This window comes from Callorhinchus milii, unplaced genomic scaffold (genome assembly GCF_018977255.1).
Source record: "Callorhinchus milii isolate IMCB2004 unplaced genomic scaffold, IMCB_Cmil_1.0 Scaffold2, whole genome shotgun sequence".
Classification (NCBI taxonomy): domain Eukaryota; kingdom Metazoa; phylum Chordata; class Chondrichthyes; order Chimaeriformes; family Callorhinchidae; genus Callorhinchus; species Callorhinchus milii.
In genome coordinates, this window is record NW_024704743.1 from 45,154,036 (window position 1) to 45,181,208 (window position 27,173).

General features: G+C 41.7%; 1 protein-coding gene across 2 annotated transcripts in view; it reads right to left on the reverse strand.

The window, feature by feature from the left end:
- Positions 1 to 238: 238 nt before the first annotated feature.
- top2b (DNA topoisomerase II beta) overlaps positions 239 to 27,173 on the reverse strand; it is an 84,040-nt gene continuing 57,105 nt past the window's right edge. For both annotated transcript variants that reach the window (XM_007895498.2, XM_007895499.2), the window contains 9 exons: positions 23,621 to 23,821; positions 19,433 to 19,568; positions 17,073 to 17,231; positions 14,154 to 14,337; positions 8,705 to 8,796; positions 5,596 to 5,715; positions 1,921 to 2,151; positions 1,737 to 1,831; positions 239 to 750 (listed from right to left, as the gene is read on the reverse strand). In XM_007895498.2, coding sequence (XP_007893689.1) covers positions 574 to 750; positions 1,737 to 1,831; positions 1,921 to 2,151; positions 5,596 to 5,715; positions 8,705 to 8,796; positions 14,154 to 14,337; positions 17,073 to 17,231; positions 19,433 to 19,568; positions 23,621 to 23,821 — 1,395 coding nt within the window. In that variant the 3' untranslated portion in view covers positions 239 to 573. The remainder of the gene's footprint in view (positions 751 to 1,736; positions 1,832 to 1,920; positions 2,152 to 5,595; positions 5,716 to 8,704; positions 8,797 to 14,153; positions 14,338 to 17,072; positions 17,232 to 19,432; positions 19,569 to 23,620; positions 23,822 to 27,173) is intronic.

A 27,173-nucleotide genomic window follows, 5' to 3' on the forward strand; every position in this document is an offset into this window, starting at 1 on the left:
AGGTAAGCATATATAACTCTATAATGTTCACTTGGAGATCTCTTTTCAGAGAATTAATATGTTTCTTTTGTTTTTAATTAACTTTTTTTTCAGATTTTTTTTATATCTTTGGGATTGATTGATTTCTTGATAAAAGTTCCAGAAGGCATTGTAGTTTAAAGGCTGAGCCGCCAATCATTCTATACTTTTACACTATACAAATCTGCTTTGCATTAATGATAGTATTCAAACAGGTGGGTCCATTTCTAAAAGTTTATTTCAAGTTCATTTTAAAAAAAAGCATTCAGGTTTGCAATTCCTCTTCACTTAAAACAGTTAAAATGTGTGCTTTTAGCAATCTATCACATTTCTACAAGGCTACTCAAAACATACATGAAGTTTATAATAAGTAAAAAAGTGAATAAAATTGCATGTATGAATGATAAAATGTTAAAAACATCTACACACAATAAAAACAGGTACAATTTCACAAAAAAACGAGCCAAATGTACAAAAGAATCAGACAGAAGAGACAAAAATAAAGGGACACAAGATACATTATTTTGCTGGAGGTTATTGTAACCTTTGGAACAATTAATCATACATATCCTCAAAGTCATCTTCATCTGATTCTATAAAATATTTCACTTCTTTCTTGGTTCGGCCGAGCCTTGATTGAGATGCATCAGAAAGTGTGCTTGGTTGGAAGTTGTCAGCTGTCTCAAAACCATTGTCACCATCTCCGTCGTCGTATACTGACTTTTTAGGTTTCTAGGATTTTTATAAAATAAGTCATTTTTAAAATCAATCAGAACCATTGGGAGATTTGACTATTTTAAACACAGAACCAACACTTAGAAGAAAATTTAATTGTGCAAATTATTCTAGATTACAATAGTTTATTTGCAAGCTTGCTCTAATTTCCACTTTATTTGATGAAAAAAGCCACCATTAGTGAACATTTAAAAAAATATTCACTAAATATTGTTTTGATTTGTTCATCTATTGTATTCTTTTTAATTCTTTGAAAGAACACCACCTTGAAATTAGAGTACTCTACATGTAAAACTTCCCAAATCACTTAAATAAGAGATTTAAAGATGTTAACCATGTTTAAAGAGATATAATTGAGCGTTTTGAAGAGTGAGTGCAAGGAAATACGGTCGGAAAAATTCCAGAAGATATTGTGGTTTAGGGCTAGACCGACAATCATGAAATAGAGAGAATGGGGAACAAATAGCAGCCCAACGTAGAAAAGTGGAGAGTGCAGCCACTTTTGTAGAGTCATAGAAGTTTGCATAAGTAGGGCAGGGAAAGACCACGAAGGAATTGAAGACCAGGAAAATTCCTTAAACTCAATCCTAAAGCAAAGGAACTTTGCAAAGATAGGAGTAATGAATTTACAGAGGCTTGTGCAAGAATTAACTCAAGCTTCTGGAAATTGGTCACAGGGAGATGGCAAAAAATACCATTTACCAAATACCATATTAAGGACATAGTTAGATAGATCACTGGGAAGGAAGGGATCATATGGGCAATATCCCTAATGTCATGACATCTTGAAAGGACACCACTCTTATAACCTGTATCCTAGCAGAATGTACCAACCATCAAAATACAATACAAGTAGAACACTGAAGAAAGAATGAATGTTTAATTCTTCTATTTCTTTAAAGAGTTCAGAAAAGCAAAACAGCTGAAATATATCTAGTGTATTTTCTACTCCCTCCCTTTTTTCCCCATGTGGTAATACAAACCTTGCTCACTGATGATGTCTTGCTAGGCTTCTTCACAGGGGAATATTCATCATCTTCAGAACCAGACTGTTTCCTTTTCCTTCCCCGACCTTTAGCTAAAAAATGATTGTTCGGCATTATTGTCAGAGAGGTACATTTAAAGTAAACTTCAAAACAATTTTGCTGGACCAAAATATTTGCTTACCTTTTGCTCCTCCAAGTTTTTTTGCCATGCCAAAACCCACATCTAATTCAGAGTCTGAGTCCATACGTTCTGCTTTCTTAGGTTTCGGTGACTGCTTCCTTTTTGCTCCTGCTACCTTTTTTGGCATCCCAAAGCCCAAGTCAGAGTCAGAGTCCCCATGCTCCACTTTCTTAGGTTTAGGTGGTCGCTTAGGTTTGCCTGCATTATCAGTATTGGATGTTTTTTTGACAGCTGGACAAAAAGATCAGATAAAAATATTGAAAGCTCTGGGACCGTTAAAAGAAGAAAATGTAAGCAAATTAAACTGTCAGTTGCAAAAGTTGTCACATTTTCAACACTAGAGCTTTGATACGATTGTTGTGCTACTACAGGTGCATGCATCACATCCTAATGCTGGATAACCACTATGACCCGAGGGTAGTAAAGCTTCCATGGCCAAAATATGCAGTTGCATGTCATTTCAACCAGCAGGGGGATTTTCAACACAAAGCAATACTGACTGTTGTTTCTCATGAGAGATCTGTTACAGGCACAGTATAGGGTTTGATAGAAAGGGAAAAAGAGCAAAAGATGCAGGCAGAAAGGGGGAGGAGAAAAATGAGGGGAAAGAAGACCGTGTGTGTATGGGGGGGAAGAAAATAGAAGAGAGAGATCTGGCACTGTGAGCTGCAATCTGGAAAGCGTTACTATTGGAAATGTTTGGTTTCAAAACGTGTCAAAACGCTTCACAGGATATACTGTAATGTGCAGTGACAGTGTAAGTTGTAGCCAAATATGGCAGCTAATTTGTACATAGCAACGATTGACCATGACGTACATATGGCAATGACCACCAGGAAGTAAAAGGACTCAATTATGAGGAAAAGGTATCAGATAGTTTTAGGTGATATAGTTGACAGACAACCCAAACCAACGAAGGTATAGCTACAATTAATACTAAAATCCTTACTAATACTCAATACTAAACTTATTGTAAAGCTGAAATAGAGAATGCAAAAGTACAGACAAGAAGATAGACAGTTGAGGGTGCGGTTCTCTTCTATACTGGATGTAAATGAGAATAGTAATACATCTGACATCATCATGCAGAAATCAAACCAACAGAAATTAGCAGTTTTAACTCTCCTCTCCACCCATCCAAAAGCAACTACTCACAAAAGATGCTGAAAATAAAAAGTACTTTCCCATCATACAATGCAATGTGCATTTATGTAACACCTTTCACATTAGGAGGTTGTCTCAAAGTGCTTTACCCAGTTGTCTGGGCACTTGCACCAGAGTTAGGAGAGGATATTGAAGAAGTGTGTGTGGGGGCGGTGTGGAGAAGAGAAGAAAAATAACCAAAAGCATAAAGAGGAAGAAGTTTCAAGGTGGGTTTTGAAAGTGGGGAGGGAGAAGGCAAGATGGAGGGACTCTGGGATGAGATTCTAGAGAGCAGGAGCAGAGTAGCTGAAAGCTCACCGACTAATAGTGGGGCACTAAATAGGGGACATTAATTGGGCTGCTGATCGCCTAATAAAGGGAGTAGCTGGGTTGGTAGCATTGCAAGAGAGTGCAGAGTTAAGGTTGGCCCTAGAGAGATTTGAATGTAATTTGCAAGAAAAAAGGGATCAAGTCATATCTGAGGATGAAGATTATTTGAACACGCTTTACAATGAGAGATGGGAAATTTTATGTAAAATTCTGGTTGGACCACATTTGGAGTATCATTTATATTCTTGGTTGCCATATTGGAGGAAGGACATTGTAAACTCTCTCCAGTACGACAGAGTAGATTTACAAGAATGTCATCAGGGATGAGAGGATACAGCTGTCAAGAATGATTGGACAAGTCATAATAATAATCCTAAATAATTCTTGCATTTGATACAGCACCCTCATGCTGGAAGGACATCTCAAGGCACTTCATTTGATTTCATTGTGTATTTGTAGGTCAAAATCATTCCAAGGATATTGGAATATTGTGATAGAACCTCATTTCTGATTGAGAAGTAAACACATTCAAGCTAAGTGGTACTGTTGGTCCAATAGCAGTCAAACTATGCCAGGAAGTGACTGAAATAAAAGTTAGGAAGGGCAAATTTTGTAACAACTTAGCATGTAATTTTACAAATATGGCCAATTTCTAAATAAGACAACTGCCTTAACTGGCTTGAGACAAACTATGCTGCTGTTAGCATAGTCTTGTGAGTTCAAAGCCAATTTTTCGAGTAAATAATCCTTGCATTTGATATAACTTTAAAGTAGAAATGTCTCAAAGTGCTTCAGAAATAATTGTTGTGAAGTGTAATAACGATGCTCCAGGCAATGTGGCAGCAACTTAGCATATAGCTGGCTTCCATAGACAGCCGTGAGAGGGGGGTAGACAAAAAGGGGAGATAAGCAGGTACTCCTTGGAGCTGAACTGGTACAGTTCCTAAGCCAAACATAGGGATATCCTGGGAGCAGGGACTCTTCCCACTCAGCTCTTGTTAACCAAGCCAAATGGATAGGGTGGTCCTAGGTGGACAAGCAGTGGGAAGCTTGTCAGACAGTGCTCTCGATGGAAAGCTATACAATTTTAGCTGGTTAAATTCCAGCAGTACCTCAACATATTCTGAGTATCCCTCTGGGGAGAGCATTGAAATCCAGACACAGAAATTTCCACGTGTAGGTGGTATACATATATGGAACTTTGTCTGGTTTAATTTCTCTTAAACATGGTGAGATTGTTTTGCAAATGTCAGCTGACCAAACAAAAACCTTAAACTACACAGCAATCATTAAGAAAGACAACTGAAAATTTAACTTTTGGACCTTATCTTGGCATTGGTATAGTTAAACTGCAGAATTAGTGCAGTTAGCAGTGAAAATCTATCTATCTGCTCATTCAGCCCGAGAGGCCTGGATTACCAAATCCAGCCCAAGCCCCGAATTTCCAGCAGGGGGCACTATATAGTGATTAGCAGTTGCAAACTATTCTTCCCAGCCTAGAGATGTTAGGTTTAATAGTTGCATCTCAACTGCATTCTTGGTTGAAATCAGCTAACAAAATTAAACAGGAGCCTATAACTTTTTGGTTTGTGTGGCTTAGTGCTTCTTTTACCTAGGTTATCACATCTTTGAAAAGTTAGACTGACCAAGACTAAGAAGGCACTTATCTTAAAATAACAATGTTTCTATTGATTTTGAAATATTTTAAAACACAAGATTCATCTAAATAAGGAGACTGAATAAAATATAGGCATGTTTACCAAAGTTCTGCAGTAAAATCTGCAAATAAAAATTACTAAAAATAATACTGAGACTTTAGCTTCTTATTAAACACAAGTACAAAGTTACAAAATTTAATTAAAAACCTAATTGGGTCACACTATACCCTTTTCAAAAAAAAATACATTGAAACATGTACGCTTGAACTATAGCAGTGAATGTTGAAATGGTTGACTCTTGACAGAAAATAGCAATAGACACTTAAGAAAGAAATGTTTCCCAACTAGAAAAACATGCCTATACAAAAATTCTAACTAAATTGCTGATCTAGTAGTGCGGAAAAGAATAGTTCAGAGAAAATACTTCTTCAGGCTCCCTAAGTTACATTAGTACAATCCAGGTTATTGATGCCAACTTTCTTTCAAAACTGACCATCATCATTGGTAATCGCAATCAAAAGTAAAGCTAAATATTTTATAATACCTTTTTTAGCAGCAGGTGTCAAGGTCTGCGTTTTGATAGAAGGCTTAGGTGAACTCTTGACAGGATTGAGAGATGAAAAGGCTGGGGAAGAATCTTCATCACTGTCTGACTTTAAGAGATCTGTGGACAAGAAAAAAGTTAAATTATTTCAAGCCACAAATGAAAACTATTCAAGCTCAATTGTTACATTCACTTGTTTCTAAAGCTGAAACTATCTTCCAGGGAGAGTTATGTGGACCGCCTTGGAGCTGAGTTGAGGTGGTCTACATATATGGAATTCAGTCTCTTTTAGATACTCTTAAGTACAGCAATGAGTTTCTCCATGCAACAGATACCTGGCTGATAAGAGCTGAAGGACTGAAAGTTTCCTTTGCAATCAATCAATCGCTACACAAATCTAGACAAGTATCCATTAGTTAATGTCTCTTCCACAAAAGGTTTTCACAAGATTACAAGATTGGATTGGATAAAGAAGGCCTGTTGGCTCATTTTACCTCCTTCCAGAATACTCATCCAAAAGATCACAAAAAAACACCCACAAGATCACAAATCCAACTCACACTACTCATCAATAATAGACAAACGGGATGTGGAGATCAATAAATGATTAGAAGATAACATTTCAGTGTGTGGAAACAACAGTCAAATAGTTAATAACACAAAAAGGCATGATTTAGAACAAGACCTTATCATGTCACCACCCAAGAAAAAATAAACTTCAATTTCTTAAGTACTAGTTCTTATAATTGTACATTTCTACATAGAAATTGAATGAACGAGAAATTATTCAGAGCGGTCTACTATAAACTAAAGCCAGTGAATATTTTCTCTTGTTCAGGCCCCTAACAATGGAATTAAAACTAAGTGTGGCAAACAATGGAGTGAGAAAATGTTGTTAATTTCTTAATTAGAAATAGTGTTTTATATTTCGTTGTTAAGTAATTGGATATTTCCCCTGTAGTATGTCAGCATATACATGGAGGCGGAATGAATTAGGGACAGTAATCCATACCCATCACGTTAAACATTTACCTAGATATGCTGCCCTAACAACTTTGAAGAGTTTTTCCCAATGAATTTTCATGCTTATTAAAAGATTAACCCATATGAAATGTAACAAAAGATTCAGCAAAAACATTTAAGCACTTAAATTTATCTTCAACTGTTGCATTTGTTTTCATTTTATTTATACGTTATATAAAATATTCTGATAGAATATTGAAAATCCGATGAGAGAAACAACGGACATCACTAGATCAAGTCTCCGTGTACAGCTAAAACGTTACACAAAATAAAAGGTCTTCAGATACAAAGATTTCTGAAAATCTTGCAGTTTGGCTCATCTGTCAATTTTCTTCCTCCTAATTTTCTTGCCTCTTCTCCTGAAGGTGCTAATGACTGTGGGGTATCACTGCTGATTCTAAACAATCAATGTCCACACATTTCGAGAAAGAGATCACTGAATAATCAGTAGAGAGGATCTTGACTCATTTTTGAAAGGTAACTTGGAAAAAATAACTGACCACAGAATGAAGGAAGCTACCCACACACATGCACTGATATGCTCTTCCTGATCGCCAGCCCACTCCATTCATTTGCTCACTCTGCAGCTAGGATTTTGTCTAGCGGTCTTATTTGAACTATCAACCAAATGCAATATTTTTGTACAAATTAGGCAGGTTGGAAACCTGATCAGATCATGAGACTTCTATCTACAAAACTGGACCATATTAGAACAAACTTTGGTTGAAGGCTATGAAGATACCAAATACCTTCAAGGTAACTAGATCTGAAATGTTTGATCACTCAAATGAATAAATAAATTTTATTGAAACTGGTTCAGTAAGTCCTTATTGTTAAGAGTTATTGATATAGAAAACATACATCCAACAACAAATTGCATTTATATGTTGACCTCATGTCGGGAGGACGTCACAAGGGTTTAAACCTGAGCTGGGGGTTGGAGTCGAGAGGGATGGAGTGCAAGGGGGTAGAGGTAGGAAGATGACTGAAGGGGTGATCAAAGAGGAAAGTCTTGAGACGGGACTTGAAAGAGGCAAGCAAGACAGAGGGGCACCAGGATGGAATTCCAGTTGGTGGGGGGTGGGGGGGGGAATATGGAGCACATCAGTGTCCACCGAGTAGAGGGAGCAGACAGGTCGGTAATGTTTTAGTGGGTCGAATAGGTGGGGAGAAAAAAAAAACATGGGGGACTTTGAAAGTGAGAACGAGGATCTTGATCCTCTGAGGGATGGGGAGCCAGTGAAGCCGGGAGAGGATGGGGGTGATTGGCTCACAGAGCTTAAGTGCTTAAGAAAGAGGACATGTGCTGTAGAGTTCTGAAAAATCTACAACTTGTGGAGGGAAGTCCAGCGAGCCGAGAGTTAGCATAGTCAAGTCTGGACATAATCAACAACAACTTGCATTTATATAGCACCCCTCACACAGGGTAGCTAGCGTCCCAGAGTGCTCGACAGTGGTAGAGCATGAGGCCAAGCCCGGGGGAGGGTAGGTGACTATAGGCACAGTCGAACAGCAAGGTCTTCAGGCTTGACCTTAAGATGGGAAGGAAGGGGTAAGACCGAGGGATAGAGGCAATGTTCCAGAGTTTTGGGCATAGTGGCTGAAAGCGCTGCCATCGATGGCGGAACAGAGGCCAGAAGGGACATGCAGAAGGAGCGGGTAGTGGGTTGGGAGTAAGTAAATCAGAGAGTTAGGGAGGTGCCAGGGCATGAAGGGATTTGAAAACCGGTGTGAGGATCTTGAAATCGATCCGTTCGACGATAGGGAGCCAGGCCAGAACTGGTGTGATTGGGGTCTGGAGTTAAGTGTGGATGAGTATGCAGGCAGTATAATCAAAGCATGGATGAAGGTCTCCTGAGGACAAGAGCCTGAGGTGAGAGGCAGTGGCAGAAGCAGGTAATGTTTCGCGGGGTGGGGGAGGCAGAATGAGTAATGGCACAGGTTTGGGGTTTAAAAGGCAGTTGGCGGTCAAACAAGACAACTTATACAATTCTTTGCAACAATCATAAATATTAAGTTAGTTCTTTATTTCCCGCAGAAAATGTAACTGAATTTAATATCTTTAATACTTAGTAATCTGACCTACCAGTTTCCTCTGATCTTTCAAGATACGATGGTGCAGAGAATATACTTTCTGGCTCATGGTTTTTTGTGGGCTGTAGAGTACTTTTCCGGGCACTAGATCAGAAAAAAAAGTTTACAAATGCTGTTACAAAACTAAGTTGTATTTCAGAACCTTACTACGTTACCAATTTAAATATCTGTTCATCAGAGATTGTATTGTTCACTCCGTAATAACCCCGCTCATGTTTTTTGACAGAATTATTTCTGTTCTTTTACAAACAAAATGTACATTTATGTAGCATCCTTTCATATTGGGTGGTCTCAACATGCTTCGTACAGCTGACAGGGTACTTAAGATTATTTTTAGCAGGGGGGAGGAAAAAGGAAGACAGCTGAGGAGGAGGGGGGGGGCTTAGGAAAGAAGCTGATTGATAGTACAATAGAAAATACTTTTTCTAGGCTAGTCTAAGGCAGACTTTAAAAGTAGGGAATCAGGGGCAACACGAAGGGACTCTAAGGTGGAGTTCCAGAGAGCAGGGATGGAGTTCCAAGGACTCTGGGGTAAAATGGCTGAAAGCTTGTTCATTGGTGGTGGGACCAATCAGGCAGGAGATATGAAGCCGGCTGCCATTAGCTGAGCAGACGAGGCATTCAGGTTAGTATGGTTTTAGGAGGTTGCAGATAGGGTCACGCAAGGCCTAGAGGGATTTAAATATGAACATAAGAAATGCTAGACGAAAAAAGACCAAGGTCCATCTAGTTTGCCTTCTATCTTACTGATAGTCGCAGGCACATATGTTCCAAACTACCTATGTACTATATCCCATAATGTTATTTCCTAAAAGAAACTACCTAGTCTATGTTTGAAAGAATCAATACTTCCTGCTTCAACTGGCTCCCTAGGGAGCCTATTCCACAGGTTTACTGTTCATTCACTAAAATAGTGTTTGGTAGATTTGTTTTGAATTTACCTCCTTCAATCGCAAGCTGTGTTGTCTGGTTTTACTAGTCTGGACAAGTTGAAATAGCCTGTCATGATCTATATTGTTTAGCCCCTTTAGAACCTTAAAGATAGCAATCATGTTGTCTCTCAATCTTCTCTTTTCCAGAGTGAACATGCCCAATTTACTTAGTCACTCCTCATAGTCCAATCCTTCCATTCCCTCAGTCATTCTGGTTGCCCTCCTCTATATCTTCTCGATTTCTCCAATATCCTTTTTGTACTGCGGCGACCAGAACTGTACACAGTACTCTAATATGGTCTCACCAATGATTTATACAGCCTGCAGGCCCACTCCGACTAGATTTCTCAAGCACCCAAAGTCAGTCCTCTTGAAATTTGGCAGTTCTGTTGGTGTTTTTTAGGACCTCACCAACTCTTGTGATGTCAAATGTGAATGCATTGTGGTTGCTGTTGCTTAATGCTTCTCCCACCTTTACGTTGGAGATTTGGTCATCCCTGTTGCTCATTATGAAATTCAAGATGTTATCTCCCCTTGTTGGCTCTTTTACAAAGTGAATCATAAAACAGTCTTCCTTTAACTCAAGAATCCCTTTTCCTATCTTACCAGTAGACACATTATTATCCCAATCAAGTTCAGGTAACTTAAAACCTCCACCCACAATGGATGGTTCCTTACTGGTAGCCTTCCTTATCTCATTCCACAGTTCCAGATCGAGGCTGTCATCCTGGCTTGATGGTCTATATCAGACCCCCAGTAATAGCTTACCTGTTACCATCTTTTAATTCTACCCAAAGTGATTCTGTGTCTGCCCTTTCCTTTTTTATATCCTCTCTCACTTGTGTCTCAATAATGGAGCTTATATATAGTGCCACACCACCTCCTCTTCTCCTCATACGGTCCCTCCTAAACAGCTTATAACCTTCCAGATGTGTATCCCATTGATTGGATTCATTCCACCGTATCTCTGTTATGTTAATGATGTCCAATCTATCACCCCCTACAAGACCTTCCAGATCAATGTGAGGACAAGCATCCGGAATTCGATCGACTGGGGGAGTGGAGAGTAAGCAAAGCCAAGCAAGAATGTGGGATGGGGGAGTTAATAGGGTCACAGAGAGTGGTGCGGAATAGCACATAGGTTTTAGAGTTTTGGATGGTATGAAGCTTGTTTAGGAGGAGCTGGGTAATCCAGAGAATAGAGTGTTGGAATAATCATCTCCAGATGGTGTGGCCCTCATCTCCAGGGCGTCACTTGTCCTATTCCCCTGCTCCACTGACTCATTCCCCTCTCTTGAACACCTTAACCTCGGCCATCCCTCCCATCTCTGACTAAAAATTCTCCTAATTAACCGCCCCCCAAAATCAAGGTGCGGTCTGCTGAACGCACTTAGCTCAAATCCGGCCTAATGGTCCAACAGCACACCTGGCTGGACTACATCAAAACTTACCACTCCGCTCTCCCCTCTCCCAAATCGTCCTTCTACTCCAGGTTAATCCTGGAAGCGAAGGGCAACCCCAGGCTCTTGTTCTCCACCATCAACTGGCTCATCCGCCCTCCCCACCACCCCTCGCAGATTCTTTCCTCCAACTCCCACTACGAGAAAATGCTGGACTTTTTCCTCGAGTCCAAAATCGAGGGAATCCGCTCAGCTGCCAATGGCCTCCCAACTTCCACCCCCTCCCTACCCCGACCCCACACTCTGACCACTATCCAGACCTCCTTCCACACCTTTGAACCTGTCACCCCCATCACCACCATATCGTCCATGAAGCTCACCACCTGCTCCCTGGATCCCAATCCCACCCCTCTTCTTAAATCCCAGCTCCACCTCCTTGCCCCACTACTTGCCGACATCATCAACCTCTCCCTGTCACCTGGCACTGTTCCTACCCCCTTCAAAACAGCCATTATCACTCCCACCTTGAAGAAACCTTCCCTTCACAGCTATTTAGTTACCGACCCATCTCCCACCTCCCTTTTCTATCTAAGGTCCTTGAGAGAGCCGTTGCCTTCCAGCGTCGCTCTTTCCTCTCCTCCCACTCCCTTCATGAACCCCTCCAATCGGGTTTCCGTGCTGCCCACAGCACGGAAACTGCTCTGGTCAAGGTCACAAATGACATCCTGACCATGTGTGAACAGAGCTCCCTCTGCCTCCTCGTCCTCTCCACCGCCTTTGATACCGTGGACCACTCAATCCTCCTCCACCGCCTCTCCTCCCACCTCAACCTTCAAGGTTCTGTTCTCGACTGGTTCAGGTCCTACCTTTCACACCGCCTCCACTTCGTCTCTGCAGACGGCTTCTCCTCCAGCCCCCGCACTGTCTTGTGTGGTGTTCCTCAGGGATCTGTCCTCGGTCCCCTCCTCTTCACCCTCTACACGCTCCCCCTTGGTGACATCATCCGCAGACATGGGATAAATTTCCACATGTATGCGGATGACACCCAACTCTATCTCTCTGCCTCCACCCTCAACTCCAGGACTACTGGCGACCTGACCGACTGCCTGTCCGACATCAAGTCCTGGACGAGGGACAACTTTCTTCAACTGAACGTCAGCAAGACCGAGGCCCTCCTGATTCGCTCTCGCCAGCGCCTCCGCACCTCGGGCTCTGGCAGCATCAGCCTCCATGGCTGCACACTCAACCTCACTTAGTCAGGAACCTGGGGTCTTGTTTGACCCTAAACTGTCCTTTCTCCCCCACATCCGTACCATGACCAGCACTGCCTACCACCACCTCCGCAACATTGTCAGACTCCACCCTGCCTCACCCCTCAGGCTGCCGAAACCCTCACTCAAGTATTCGTCACATCAAGGCTCGATTATGGAAACTCCTTCCTCATCAGCCTTCCCAACTCTTCCCTTCACAAGCTGCAGATCATCCAAAACTCTGCAGCTCGTGTACTCTCGCGCACCAGGTATCATGACTCCATCACTCCCACCTTTGCCTGACTCCACTGGCTCTCCATCCCCCAGAGGATCGAGTTCAAGATCCTCATCCTCACTTTCAAGGCCATCCATGGCCTTGCACCCTCCTACCTCTCTGACCTGCTGACTCCCTACCAACCTGCCCGCTCCCTCCGTTCAGCGGGCTCCGGCCTGCTCCATGCCTCCTGCCCAACTCGCCCTACCAGGTGGCCGGGCTTTCAGTCTCTCTGCCCCCACATTCTGGAACTGCACAGTCCCTTTGCCTCGCTTCCTCCCTTGCCTCCTTGAAGGCCGGTCTCAAGACCCTCCTTCAGTCGCCCTCCCATCGCTCTGCCTTCCCTCACTCCTACCCCACCCCTCCCCCATCCTCGGATCCTGACCCGACTGTCCAGCTCCTTGGGACATCCTCCCGATGAGAAAGGTGCTCTATAAATGTAATTTTGTTGTTGTTGTTGTTGTAATCAAGCCTAGAGGTAATGAACTGTGAATGAAGGTCTTGGCATCCTGGAAGGAGAGGTAGTGGCGGAGGTGGGCGATGTTGCAGAGGTGAGGATACGTGAGCAAATGAGTCTAGATGTAGAAATTGAAAGACAGATCGGGATCGAACAAGACATCAAGGATTCACACCAGCTATGCAAGGTGGAGTGAGCATCTGTGCGTGTCGATGCGGTCAGAGCATTGGAAAGGCACTGAAGCAAAAACAACATGCAATTATAAAGCACCCTTCACAAGGGGTAGCATCTCGAAGTGCTTCAAAATTAGGTAAAAATAAATAAGAAAGCAAGAGCATGTTGATTCTGTTAACGTCCAACTGAAGAAGGTTAGAAATCATCCATTTAACACTTTCCATAGAACCTCATCTCCAGTTCTATACATTTTCAACTGTGACATGGGAAGTACAGTAATAGCTGTTGGAACATCAGAAATAGCTTTATTGCTATAACATATATGAAAGACAATTTATCCTTTATTCATCCACCATCCTTAATTTTATTAAATTCATTTTATGAGTTTCTCCATAGTCTAATCTTTTCTATCTATTTTTAATTTTAGAACCATAATCAAGCTTCCTTCTGCCAGCCCCATTGCAGGTATTTCATTAGCTGATTGATAGGGTGTCAATCTCTAAACCAATATTAGCGTCCAAATTAAGAGGGACTTATGATAAATAAACTTGTCAGTAATTCTCCATGAATAATCGTGAGACTGCCTGCAATTGAAGGCCTAACGGCTAAATATGTAAATTTCCTTAAAAGGAAGTGTGAAATGATCACAGTTCCCTATTTGTTCAACTTTCACATATAACAGGGAAAAACTACGAGTAACCAAGATAGAACCAAATATTTCTAAAACCAAAAATTCTATCTTGCATCAAACTTCCTTTGCCACCTACTATCTAATGACGCTTGCATAGCGGATAGCTGCAGAGAAATACATGTGCCCGTGTTGCCCACCTCCCCCACTATTTCAAGCATGTAGCAAAGGTGGTAACTCCGTACTATCAATGATTATCTTCAAAGAAAAAAATATGGAATAAATATTTGAAAATTGTACACAAGGAATACAAATCATTTACTCACTGTGAAGATGATTGCCTTGATTTAGTAGAGAAGAAGATGTCATCTTCATCATCCTTCCCACCACTATCTGAAGGAACAAACTCAGCATCCCTTTCTTCTATACTTGGAGACTCTGATCTCATCTTTAATTCCTCATCATCTGGTTCCTCTTCAGAAAAATCAAAAGTGTACTTCGGTTTTTCAGCTAAGGTTTAAAAAGAGTCAAAGGTTAAGTACACAATCAATTAACAGTAATAAAAATAATCCTTACACTTGGTATAGCGCTTTTCACATGAGGACGACGTCCCAAAACGATCATAGTTGCAGAGAAATACATGTACTAGCTTGTGTTGCCCATACACAAGATATATTGCAAAGTGGTAGAACTGTGTAATTCATTGGGTGAATTTGTCAACCCACAGCAGTGTCCCACAAGCAGTCAACAAGTGAATGACTAAATTTTATCTGGGGATTGTTGGCCAGACCATCAGGAGAAACTCCCTTCTATTTTCAAATAGTACTATGAGATCTTTAATGTCATAAAAACGTAAGGATTTGCTAGGCGAAAGAAGACCAAGGTCCATTAGTACGCCTTCCACCATCCTGGCAATCGCTTGACATGTCGTGTCCCAAACTATACACTGAGATATTATTTTCTAGCAGGAAGGTATTCTAATTTGCTCTTGAAACAAATGACATGTTCTGCTTGCACCGTCTCTCTATGGAGCCTGCTCCATAAGTTTACTACTTGTCCACCTAAACAGACAGACGTGTTTCGTACAACTGCTAGGGTAAAAAGACTATCCAACCAAGATGGTCTCTCCCACTTCTCCAGCATCGCACCCCCCTCCTACCAAGCAGTTTAGCAAATTCTAACCCCATTTAATGGGAAAGTATTCATTTAATAATAGTATTATCATTTATTATTATGAAAAGTATTTACTTGTCTATGGGAGCAGAGTAAGTAAGAAATAAAAAGTTATAGCACAGGAAAAAATGTCGATAATTCTTTTTGAAATATCCCAGGAAATTACATCAACAAATTTTTAAATAACATAAAGAATTTGGCATATTTTTCTCCTCTAAATAATAATAATCCTTGCGTTTGATATAGTGCTTTTCACGTCTTCTAGACGTCTCAAGCGCTTCACAGAATAAACTGTAAAGTGAATTGACTGTATATTTGTGGGCGAAACGCGACAGCCAACAGCTGTGGATTGAAGTGACCAATTTATTATTGTTTGTTTTTTTCTTGAGAGATTATTATTAGGCGTGTGGAGTAAGGAAACTTGCGCAAGGTTTTGCCCTGCCAGGAATCGAACCCAGGTCTCGCGCTTGAGAGGCTAGTGCTCTAACCACTAAGCTACAGGACTCCACAATAAGTATTGCTACTATGCAATTACCAACTAGCTGTATCTGAAGTTCAATCTGTAACATTTTTAAGTGGAATGAAGAGCATGTAGATACTTCCATCTTCCTCCAACCAGAATTATAAAGTGTTACTATATTTAAAAAGAAATTCCTTCTCAACAGCAGCAACTTTGATTTACACTTTGGGACGTCCCCCCGACATGAAAAGCGCTATATCAAATGCAAGGATTATTATTATTAATTATTATATAGTGCCCTCCACGTCGGACGGCGTCTCAGTAACAATAACAGATCCCGGGGCCGAACCAGGGGGAGGGGGAGGAAGGTGACCAACGGCGCAGTCGAAAAGAAAGGTCTTCAACAGGGACCTGAAAATAGGAAGAGAGGGGGCGAGGTGAAGGAAGTGAGGAAGGGAATTCCAGAGTCTCGGGGCATAGTGGTTGAAGGCACGGCCGCCGAGGGTGGAGCAGGGAACTCGGGGGACGGGGAGGCGGCGCGACCCGGAGGAACGAAGGCACAAACTTCTCAAGGGGGGACATTCCAATTTGTGCCTATCCTTCAGCAATCTCAAAGTCAGGGCTTGGTTTATAGATGTAAAATACATTATTACAGCAGCCCTGTTGCTCCTGGGAAATTCGATCCTTTATGTGTGCGTGGTGAGTGGGGGGAGGGGGGGAAATACACTATTCTATTGACTGTGCACACCAATTTTACTTTGGACATTTATTGCTGGCATACATTATCTGCTAATCCAGTACTCTTTATATTCAATTGAAAATCATTGTAAATCATATATAAATCACCTAAGTCGTATATGCACCCAAGTCCCATTCAGTTTCCTACCAAAACCATTTCTTTGCACTAGTTGTATTTACCACCCCTTAACTCATAACGCTGCTCCCCTACCCTCCACTACTCCCACTTACTGGCTACACTGAATCGCAGGAAATGACATCCTGGCCCATCGAAGCACACGTAGAATAGCTTCATTTCCCGCGATGCAATGTGATTCCAATGTAGCAATAGGTCAGGACACAATGAATCTCAGAAAACATAGTCTTGACTGGTCACTGCATGGGCACTTACCGGCTGCATTGAATTATGCATGAGAAAAGTATTGAATAAATTGGATTTGTACAACGTAGTTTGTTGTAAGTCGGACTTTGCATAAATCATATAAAGTATTATGTACCAGACTGATATGACTTATGTTGAATAATAATAATCCTTGCATTTGATATAGAGCCTTATCACGTCTTTGAGACGTCTCAAAGCGCTTCACAGAATATACTGTAAAGTGAATTGACTGTATATCATGTGGGCGAAACACGGCAGCCAATTGCACACAGCAATATCCCACAAACAGAGGCATGTGGAGGAACTTGCCGAACATTTTGTCCTGCCAGAAATACTGTATATTTAACATCTAGAATCATCAATTACAATCAAACTGCATTAGGGAAATACTTGCTTTAATGCTGCACCCAGATTATCTATCTGATGGATTGACAGTTAAGCAAATTATTGTTTTTGGCTTCAGACACATATTAGGACATCTCCATCAATCACCTGCAGCTCTACGAGGTGCGATTTCTCGTGGAATAAATGTTAATTCAGATTCTTCTAGATCACTATCAGATTTGGATTCAGGATCAGACCAGGGGTTCTTTTTCTTTCCTTTCTTGACACTAGACTTGGAAGATGGAGGTGTTTTCCTTGCTCTGACACCTGAAAATATAGAAGCATATGCCATAAGTAAGAGTATTTGCTAGTCATACACAGAAATAATAATAATAGTCCTTATTACGTTTCAAAGTGCTTCACAGAGTATACTATAAAGTGAATTGACTGTATTTTGTAGGTAAAATATACAGAAATAATGTTTGATATGCAGTATAGTATGTGAAACGTGTCCTCAATTTTAGATTTATATTGAAATGAAATTATTTTCAATGTACGGCTTCAGAAAATGTATATGTGGCAACACAAGTTGGAGATTAGATAAACATTAGGATGATTTCCTAATATTCATTCCTTATAAGTATCTATAAGAAACCAAGTGTGCATGTAACCTGTAAATTTAACTGCTTTTGTAGTGTTTTTATAATTTAATATTCTTCCTTCTATTATACACAAAAGTACCTTTAATAGCAAATTTACAAATTGTAGAAAATTACATGAGGTCTTTTTTTATATGTGAAGTGGGAATAAAATTGTTGGATCTAATTCCACATGCAACATGAACTTTGTACCCTGACACAAGTCTGTCAATTTAAATAAATATATTTCTTACACTACAATTTACTGCATACCAATGGCAGTGAGCTGAAGCTACATGCTTGTTAGAGATGATCACATGCATGATCACTCTAATTTTTCTATCACCACAAAACAAAAAACTGTAAGGAAATGCAGGAAATCTACAATAAATCAGAATATGAAAGAGATGTAACATTTTGGATGTAACCCTTATGCTCAGCTCTTAGACACTGACTTGCAGTTGTATTTCCTCGAGCTGGAAATTTCAACAATAATTTACTTTTATATAGAAACTTTCACGTTGGGAGAACATCTCACAACACTTCACACAGCTGACTGGGAATCCAAACTGAAGGGGATGCAGGGGAGAGTTGGGTAGGGGGTAGAAAAGATGACCAAAAGCATGGTCAAAAAGATAGGTCAAGGCAGGCTTTAAAGGTGGGGAAGGATAGGGGAAGAGTTCCAGTACGGAGTTCAAGAGATTGGGGTCTGAATGGCTAAAAGCAATTGATGGGGGAATGATTTGATGGAATGTCTCTATTGCTAAACTCCTGATCAGGGCAAAACAACCTTGGGTTGAAATCTATCTTTATTAGCTTTGAGATTTCCTTAAGGTTCTATATAAATGTAAATGGTATTGCCTTTTATTTACTAAAGCACCATGTAGCTGCATTTATAATTCAGACCACCCGTAATTCCAGAAGTCAAATACTATGGTATATTAAAACTATGGTAAGTAGATTTGGAAGCAATGCCTGACTGGATATGTATTATTATTTCTGAGGCAAATACAGTGAAAGCTGGTTAAGGCGGACACATCGGGACAGACATTTTGTTATTGTAACTGAAATACCATTCATGCCCAGCAGAGGAGCGCTGCATTCGGCATATAATAATTTGTAATAATTTTCACTTGAAGCAATGTTAACTAATCAGTTAAAGTTAAAATACTCACAGAATTCTGTAAAATCTATTTATCTTTGTTACAGTTCAGTGCCCTTCCCGCCCCAGCAGAGGAGCAGCAGCGCTGCCGCCCTCCTATTGCCGTACGTACCCAATGGACGAGAACCAATTAGCGGTGGATTAGATGTGATTGACAGCCGGCAGCTCCACCCATTCACAAGCGTCTCAGCTGTCAACCAATCACAATACTCCTCCTCCCCCGTGTTCCTTCCGTTCCTCCGCCCCCTCACTGATTGACAGAGCAACTCCAGCCGCTTGTGGATGGCAGGAGTCCACTGTCAATTTCAAGTTGACTCCTCCCATCTACATCCCTCGTTGCTGAACATCACAGAGGGCCCGAGTGAGCGTTCAGCAGCGACCAGCACGGCATTTTGCCTGGAGTAACCGGATTTTCAGCCAAATTAGCAGGCATATTTAAAACAGGTAAGAATACAAACGAATCAGGGCCAGGCGTTTTTTCTTTGATTTACCTGACGTCCGGCAAAAGCAAATTCCACTGTATATGTCAAAAAAAATGCTATTCTTTAATTTATGATACTTTTGAGAACTTTCAATTAAATTTCTAAGTGTTTTGACATAACCGAGGAACTCAACTGGGGTAACTAATAGAGGCTTGAGGATAATAAATTTAAGTTGTTCTCAAATCAGTTTAAGGGCATTTGCTGGTGTTGCCTCTTGTTAACACATTTTAATTTGTTTTAACACACCAGGTTCCTTTTTATCTTTTTTCACCCTTGGAGTTTTGACTTTCGGCTCGCTTGTATTTAACACATCTTCATTTCCTTCTCCAAGTGTTGCTCCAACTTCTTCATCAAATTCCAGCTTCATTGAATCTGCATCACTCTGCGCACAAACATTTAACTGTTAATATCAGAAGTGAACGATTAAACAGTCTGCTGGTATCAGAAGGATTTTTAAAAGCTAAATGCTCTGTGAAGCTTCTTAGAAAACATGTTGAAAATATGAACCAACTGTTTAATTCACTCTCATGTGAGGGGTCTTGGCAAAGAGTCTTGTGAGGAGCCCTGCCATGGAGCCTGACAGGCCAGTGTAAACCAGAGCCCTCACCTTTCCTGCAGAAGCTTCTCCTTTTTGCCACTCAGGCACATAGGAATTGGTCACATTCTAGCCAGTGGTGCTCAAGAATTGGTGAAAAACAAATAGGATTTAATTGCAATAATAAATAATAATCCTTGCATTTGATATAGCACCTTATCACATCATTGAGATGTCTTCATAGCGCTTCATATTGTAAAGTGGTGATACTGTAGGTTTTGTTTGGGCAGATATAGCAGCCATTGAGTGAATGGAGTATTAGGGAATTGATGGTCAGGACATTAGAAGAAATTCCCGTGACTTTTCAAGTAGTGGCATGAGATCGCTTTAACATCCACGTGAAACAGGCAGATGGAATCTTGGTTTAACGTTGAAGGACTCCCCACCTCCATCAACGTAGTATACCCCTGCACCGACCGCATTGCGATGCATCATAGAATATATGGTGCCATCCCTCCAAATTCCGATATGCGACTTGAACTTGCTAACTCAGAGGTGAGACTGCTACCAACCGAGTCAGGCTGACTCCTTGTATTGAAAATCGTACTTTTTAAAAAAAATACAAATAATACACAAAAGATAGGTACCCTTAAATTTTTTTATCTCCTAAAAAACCCATGTAGGTATCTTTTAATTTTTGATCTCCTCTTTAAGAGATCAAAAATTGGAGGGTACCTAAAAGGAATAATGAAGCACTCAGAAATATGGAACACGAGAAACTTAGTATAGCTTTACACGACAAAGCTTGACTGACATATTGGGGATTTTTCAAAGAAATAATTGACTGGATTACATATGACAGTGCATTCAACAATGCTTCTTTATAGCACACATTTGGTTATAAGCTGGGACAACAGAAAAGTGCAGCCGCACTTTTTCCGCAGAATTGGCTATAAACACCCTACTCCCCTACAAACTAGCTATAAATGAAGTTTCTGGCCCACGGGCCACTCAGTTACCTGATGTCACTGTGGGCGAAGCGGCTCCGGACGTGCATGTCCAGTGGAGCGCAAATGGCAAATGGGCTTCACTCAGAGGTCTCGCTGTTGTGATTGTCTGTGTATTTTTGAGTGTCAGTGTGTGTCTCTCCTTGTGTGTGTCTATGTTTTTGTGAATGTCTGTGTGACTATGTCTCTCTCTGTGTTTGTGAGCGTCTGTGTGAGTGTCTCTCTCCTCTGTATGTGTCTGTTTGTGAGTGTCTCCGTGTGAATGTGTATCTCCACCTGCTTTGTGTGTATATCTGTCTATGAGTGTGTGTGTGTGTGTGTGTGTCTCTCTTTCTCTCTCTCTCTCTCTCTGTGAGCAGTGAGCTCCTGTAGACTCGCTGGTTGTCCCCCTCACTCCCCCCAAAACAAAAATGGTCCACCGAGTTTTCACCAAACCCCACAATTTCCTGCAGATTAGCAAATTGCCCCATAATTGTTAGCAAATATTTCCGCACTTTTCTATTGGCCCAGGTTATAACTCAATTGCACTGTGGATTCGTTGTGCATGCATGCAGCCAACCCTCTTGCTCGCTTCCCACGAACTAACTGAGTTTCACACTACTACAGGCAACTTCTGGGTGTTTAATTCACCATTACCTTCACTTTGAGCACACTGCACCCAAGCAGCACACAGAAACAACTGAACTTAGGCCATATCGTATGAATCATTATGATGGTCAAAAACTTAACAACAACAACAACAACAAGATTCCATTTATAAAGCGCCTTTCACGTCAGGAGGACGTCCCAAGGCGCTGCACAGTTGGGTCATGACCCGAGCAGGGGGGAAATGGTGAGGGGAGGGAAGGGAGGGAGCGAGGAGGGGGGAAATGGTCAGGGTGAGGGGAGGGAAGGGAGGGAGCTAGGAGGGGGGAAATGGTCAGGGTGAGGGGAGGGAAGGGAGGGAGCTAGGAGGGGGAAAATGGTCAGGGTGAGGGGAGGGAACGAGGAGGGGGAAGAGAGTCGAGAGGGGAGCTGAAGGCACGGTCAAAGAGAAAGGTCTTGAGACCGGCCTTGAAGGAGGAAAGGGAGGAGGCGGCGAAGGCACTGGGGGATGGAGTTCCAGAGCCTCGGGGCTGAGAGGCTGAAGGCCCGACCACCGATGGTAGGGCAGTTGGGGCAGGGGACGTGGAGCAGACCGGAGCCAGAGGAACGGAGGGTACGGGCAGGTAGGTAGGGGGATAGTAGGTCGGAGAGGTAGGAGGGAGCGAGGCCGTGAATGGCCTTGTAGGTGAGGATGAGGATCTTGAATTCGATCCTCTGGGGGATGGGGAGCCAGTGGAGGCGAGCGAGGGTGGGAGTGATGTGGTCCCGAAGCCTGGTGCGGGACAGTACACGAGCTGCAGAGTTCTGAATGACCTGCAGCTTGTGGAGGGAGGTGGCGGGAAGGCCGGCGAGGAGAGAGTTCCCGTAGTCCAGCCTTGAGGTGACAAGTTAACTCCATGTCTGCGGATGATGTCACCGAGGGGGAGCATATAGAGGGTGAAGAGGAGGGGACCGAGGACAGAGCCCTGAGGGACACCACATGAGACAGTGCGGGGGGTGGAGGAGAAACCATTCGTCGAGACAAAGTGAAGACGGTGAGAAAGGTACGACCTAAACCATTCAAGGACAGTGCCTTGAAGGTTGAGGTGGGAGGACAAGCGGTGGAGTAGGATAGCGTGGTCAACCGTATCGAACGCTGCTGATAGGTTGAGGAGGACGAGGATACAGAGGGAGCCCTGGTCACAGATGGTCAGGATATCATTGGTGACCTTGACCAGGGCAGTTTCTGTGCTATGGGCAGCACGGAAACCAGACTGAAGGGGTTCGAAAAGTGAATGGGTGGAAAGGAAAGAGCGCAGTTGGGAGGCGACAACTCTTTCCAAGACCTTGGAGAGAAAGGGGAGGTTGGAGATGGGCCGGTAGCTTGATAGCTGCGACGCATCAAGGGAGGGTTTTTTCAGGGTGGGCGTGATGATGGCAGTTTTTAATGGAATGGGGACAGAGCCAGAGGAGAGGGACAGGTTGATGATGTCAGTGATATGTGGGGCAAGAAAGTGGAGCTGGGAGATAAGGAGTGGAGTGGGGATGGGGTCAAGGGAGCAGGTGGTTGGTTTTAGGGATAGGATGAGTTCAGTGACAGAGGGTGGGGAAACGGGTACGAAGGTGTGTAGGGCAGGATGGGTAGGAGTCGGAGTGTGGGAGGGAAGGGGTGGGTGGTGGGTGGAAGTTGGAGGGGAAGTGACCGCGGAGCGGATTCCCTTGATCAAGGTTGCCTTGACTATTTAATAAAAGATGGACAATTCTTACTGAAAAATTTCCAATAATGAAAAACATTACATATTACAGTAAATTATCCACATTTTAAATCATCCATCTTTCTTTAGTTGAATGTCAGTAAAGATGCATGGAGTCTTCTGCCCACAGTGGATCAAATTCAAGGTCCTTGTTCTCATGTTCAAAATCCTTCCATTCTACCCGTCCTCTGTGACCTCCTACAACCCAACTGACCCCTCTGCTTAGCAAACCACCCATCAGTGGTGGGTGAGCATTTAGCCATTCTAGCCACTCTCTCTTGAACTCCATCCATCCACCTTGCCCCTCTCTCCCCACCTTTAAAGCATCCCCTTAAGATCTCTAATTTCAACTGCCCTTTTGATCAGCTTTCACCTTGCCCCCTGCTCAGGTGCCCGATCAGCCAGCTGAAGTGCTTTGAGACATCGTCCAGAAATGAAAGGCACTAAATAAATATAAATTGTTGTCATATTAAGTCGAACTGGAAACTGGATAATGGGGAAATAAATCAAAGACAAAATTTAACAATGTACCTTAAATCTAGTTTAAACACGTCTTATGATGTATTTTACTTGCCTTCTTAATCTTCTTAATCATTTTTCTGGTGGCATCAGCCTTCATAGCAAGGGTGACCAGGGGTTCGATTCTCCTGCCATGAACTGAAGGCAGAGTCTCGGCAAGTTGCATCTTCTTAATTTTTGGTTTACCAACCTTGCCCTTAACTGCCTTGCTGCCTAGCCCTGCTAAAGCATCATCTCTTTCTTGGGCTTCCACACGCTGCATTGAAGTAGAAAATACAAGTCAGTTTAAAAAAGGAAATGAATGATGTCCCTAAAAGAAGTTCTTTGTTTGAACCCTCTTAGTTATTCAGGTTGATTATTTCCACTAAAATCTCAGTTAAAATAAATTGCAACATTTATCTAAGAAGTAATAAGAGCAATACAACTTGAGGGAATAATTATTGTTTAAAGTCATTGGATTATTACATTTGCATTCAAGAGTGAATAACCATCTAGTGTTGCGCAGCATTATGCACTTTGGGATATCCTCCCGATCGGAAAGGCAGATGTAATTTTTATTTTACCGCCTCCAAAATTTGCTGTTGACGACCAACTCAGTCACTTTTTACCGCAGAGCCCAGCATTTTGCTTGTTTTCTAGACACTAATGAGAAAGGATATAGGTCTGTAGGAAACACACAAGATTGGGTTGCTGTTCAAGTTGGATTTAAGTGTCGCTGTGGCAGCTTTAAAGTAAGTGCTTTTAATAGTTGCTATAATTACATTAATGGCCTATTTTCACCCGCTATTTGTTTGTGATGTAGGATCTGTAAATAATTTGGCAATATTCAGCAATATCAGTAAAATATTTACTGAACATTTTGGTTGTGATTTACCTTAATCTACATTTATAAAAAAATTCATAGTAAAACTGAGAATATTGTTGAATATTGCCAAATTATTTACAGCTCCTACAGTCAAAAGTTTAAATCTATTCGACCAACAATTAGAATTCCTGCAGCAACATATGAAATGCTTGAAATTTTACTAAAACATATTTAAGAACTTTGATATATTTAAAACATTGTGCTCAGTTCTGCGCACCAGTTTAGGAAGGAAGTCAAGCCAATGGAGAGGGTACAAAAGAGATTTACCAGGATGGTACCAGGAATGAGGGACTTCAGTTATCAGGAGAGGCTAGAGAAGATGGGATTATTTTCCTTGAATAAGAAAAATAATCCTTGCATTTGATATAGCGCTTTTCACGTCGGGAGGACGTCCCAAAGTGCTTCACAGAATATATTGTAAAGTGAATTGACTGTATATTTGTGGGCGAACGCGGCAGCCAATTGCGCACAGCAATGTCCCACAGACAGTCGTGGATTGAAAATGATCGATTTATTATTGTTTTTGGTTTTGGAGGGATTATTATTAGGCTCTGTGTGGAGTAAGGAAACTTGCCCAAGGTTTCGCCCTCTGCCTGGAATTGAACTCAGGTCTCTCACTTGCAAAGCGAGTGCTCTAACCACTGAGCTACAGGACTCCATAAATTGGGATCCTTGTAGTCTGTGTGGCTTACTTTCACATTTGTTCCATTCACAATCGGCAGGAGTGCAATAAACATTACAGTTCTGAATCAGTCAGCCAGCACCTTTCTAAAGTGGGGAAAAGTGATGAATACTAGTCTGTTTGCATTGCTCATTTACACCAGCTCTAAAACCATCAAGTACTTAAGCTTAAAATCAACAACAACAACAAGATTCCATTTATAAAGCGCCTTTCACGTCAGGAGGACGTCCCATCAATAAAATCAATACATGTATAAATTTTGAAACAAAATCTCCATTACTTCAACTATCCTGAAAGCTTTTACAGTTTTAAGGCTGCTAAGTGACCAGTCTTTGCATGCAAGCCCGGAATCAAATGCTAACAAACTATATGAAGTTGGGCGCATCAATCGAGTTTAATCCTTCCGTCACCTCAGTATATTCACTTTTTATAGAGGTCACAAGGAAAGGGATCAGGAGCAGGATCCCTGACTGACTTTTCCCTCCCTAACCTTAAGGAAGCAAGAAGGTTAAGAGGAGACTTAATAGAAGTTTTCAAAATTATGAGGGGATTCGATAGGGTGAAAAGGAGAAACTATTTCCACTGGCAGGTGTGTCGGTAACCCGAGGACACCGATTTAAAATAGTTGTTAAAAGAAACAGAGGTGAGGAGAAATTTTTTCACACAGCGTGTTGTTCAGATCTGGAATGTATTACCTGAAAGGGTGGTGGAAGCCAATTCGATAACAACTTTTAGGAGAGAAGTAGATAATTATTTGGGGAGGACAAGTTTACAGGATTATGGGGAGAGAGTGGGGGAGTGGGATTGAATTGGATAGCTCTTTTCGAAGAGCCGACACAGACACGATGGGCTGAATGGCCTCCTTCTGTGCTGTAAAATTTTATGCTTATCACCTCAGTTTTACAACTCAAATTCAACAACATTGCATCTTATAGCTGTGACAAACTGTTGTACAGCTTCTTCAGATTGAATTCATCAGATTATTTCTCCCAGACCTAATGTTTCCAATTTTGGTACAGATGCTATAACAAGCACACTACTATCTCTGAAGACTCCAATAGTGGGTTTATTTTACCAGTGCCTTTAATTAGAGCAGTACTCCAACTTTAATATAACACTGCCACCAAACCTGTGCTAGTATTTTAATAGTAATAATCTTTGCATTTGATATAGTGCCCTATCATGTCGTTGAGAAGTCTCAAAAGTGCTTCACAGAATATATTATAAAGTGGATTGACTGTATATTTTGTGGGTGAAACGCAGCAGACAATTGCGCACAGCAATATCCCACAAAATTTGATCGAGTGACCAAATTATTTATGTTTTAAGGGATTATTACCCTGGAAAGCGTTCGCCAATCAACTAACAACCGGGTTCCTATTTAATGCTAGGTAAAGAGTAAGGAAACTTGTCAAGAGGTTTCATCCCACCCGGGAATCAAACCCGGATCCTCTCATTTGCGCGGCAAATGTTCTAACCATTGTGCTAGGGGACACCTTAATTTTTTTCTGACTCCTCATGGCTCAAGTAGCTCAGCCTGCCTACAAAGGTCAGCATGCAGAATATAATATATGCACCTTAGTTTATTAAAGAAAGCGGAGGAGAGAAAAAATTAGCTACAATTTAAAATAGCACATCCTTGACCAGGAATGTCTCCATCTACCTCCGCCAGCTTTCACCCCCATTCATACTTTCATAATCTCCTGCCTCGATTTTTTAAATCAATTCCTCGCCTGTCTCCCCAGCTCCACTATAAACAAGGTCCAAATTAATCCAAAACTCTGCTATCCCCTCTTCACTGGTACCAGACTCCTCACCCCATCACCCGAGTTCTTAAGAAAATAAGAAATTCTGGACGAGAAAAGACCAAGGTCCATCTAGTTCGCCTTCCACTTTCCTGGCAGTCGCTTGCACATATGTCTGGCCAGGCACCATTGACTCCTTGTTACAGAACGGATTGATTTCAAGATCCTCACTCACTTTCAAATCAGTTCACATACTGTTACTACCCTACCTTTCTGATTTTCGCACATCCTAATCCACTCCACTAAATGCCACCTT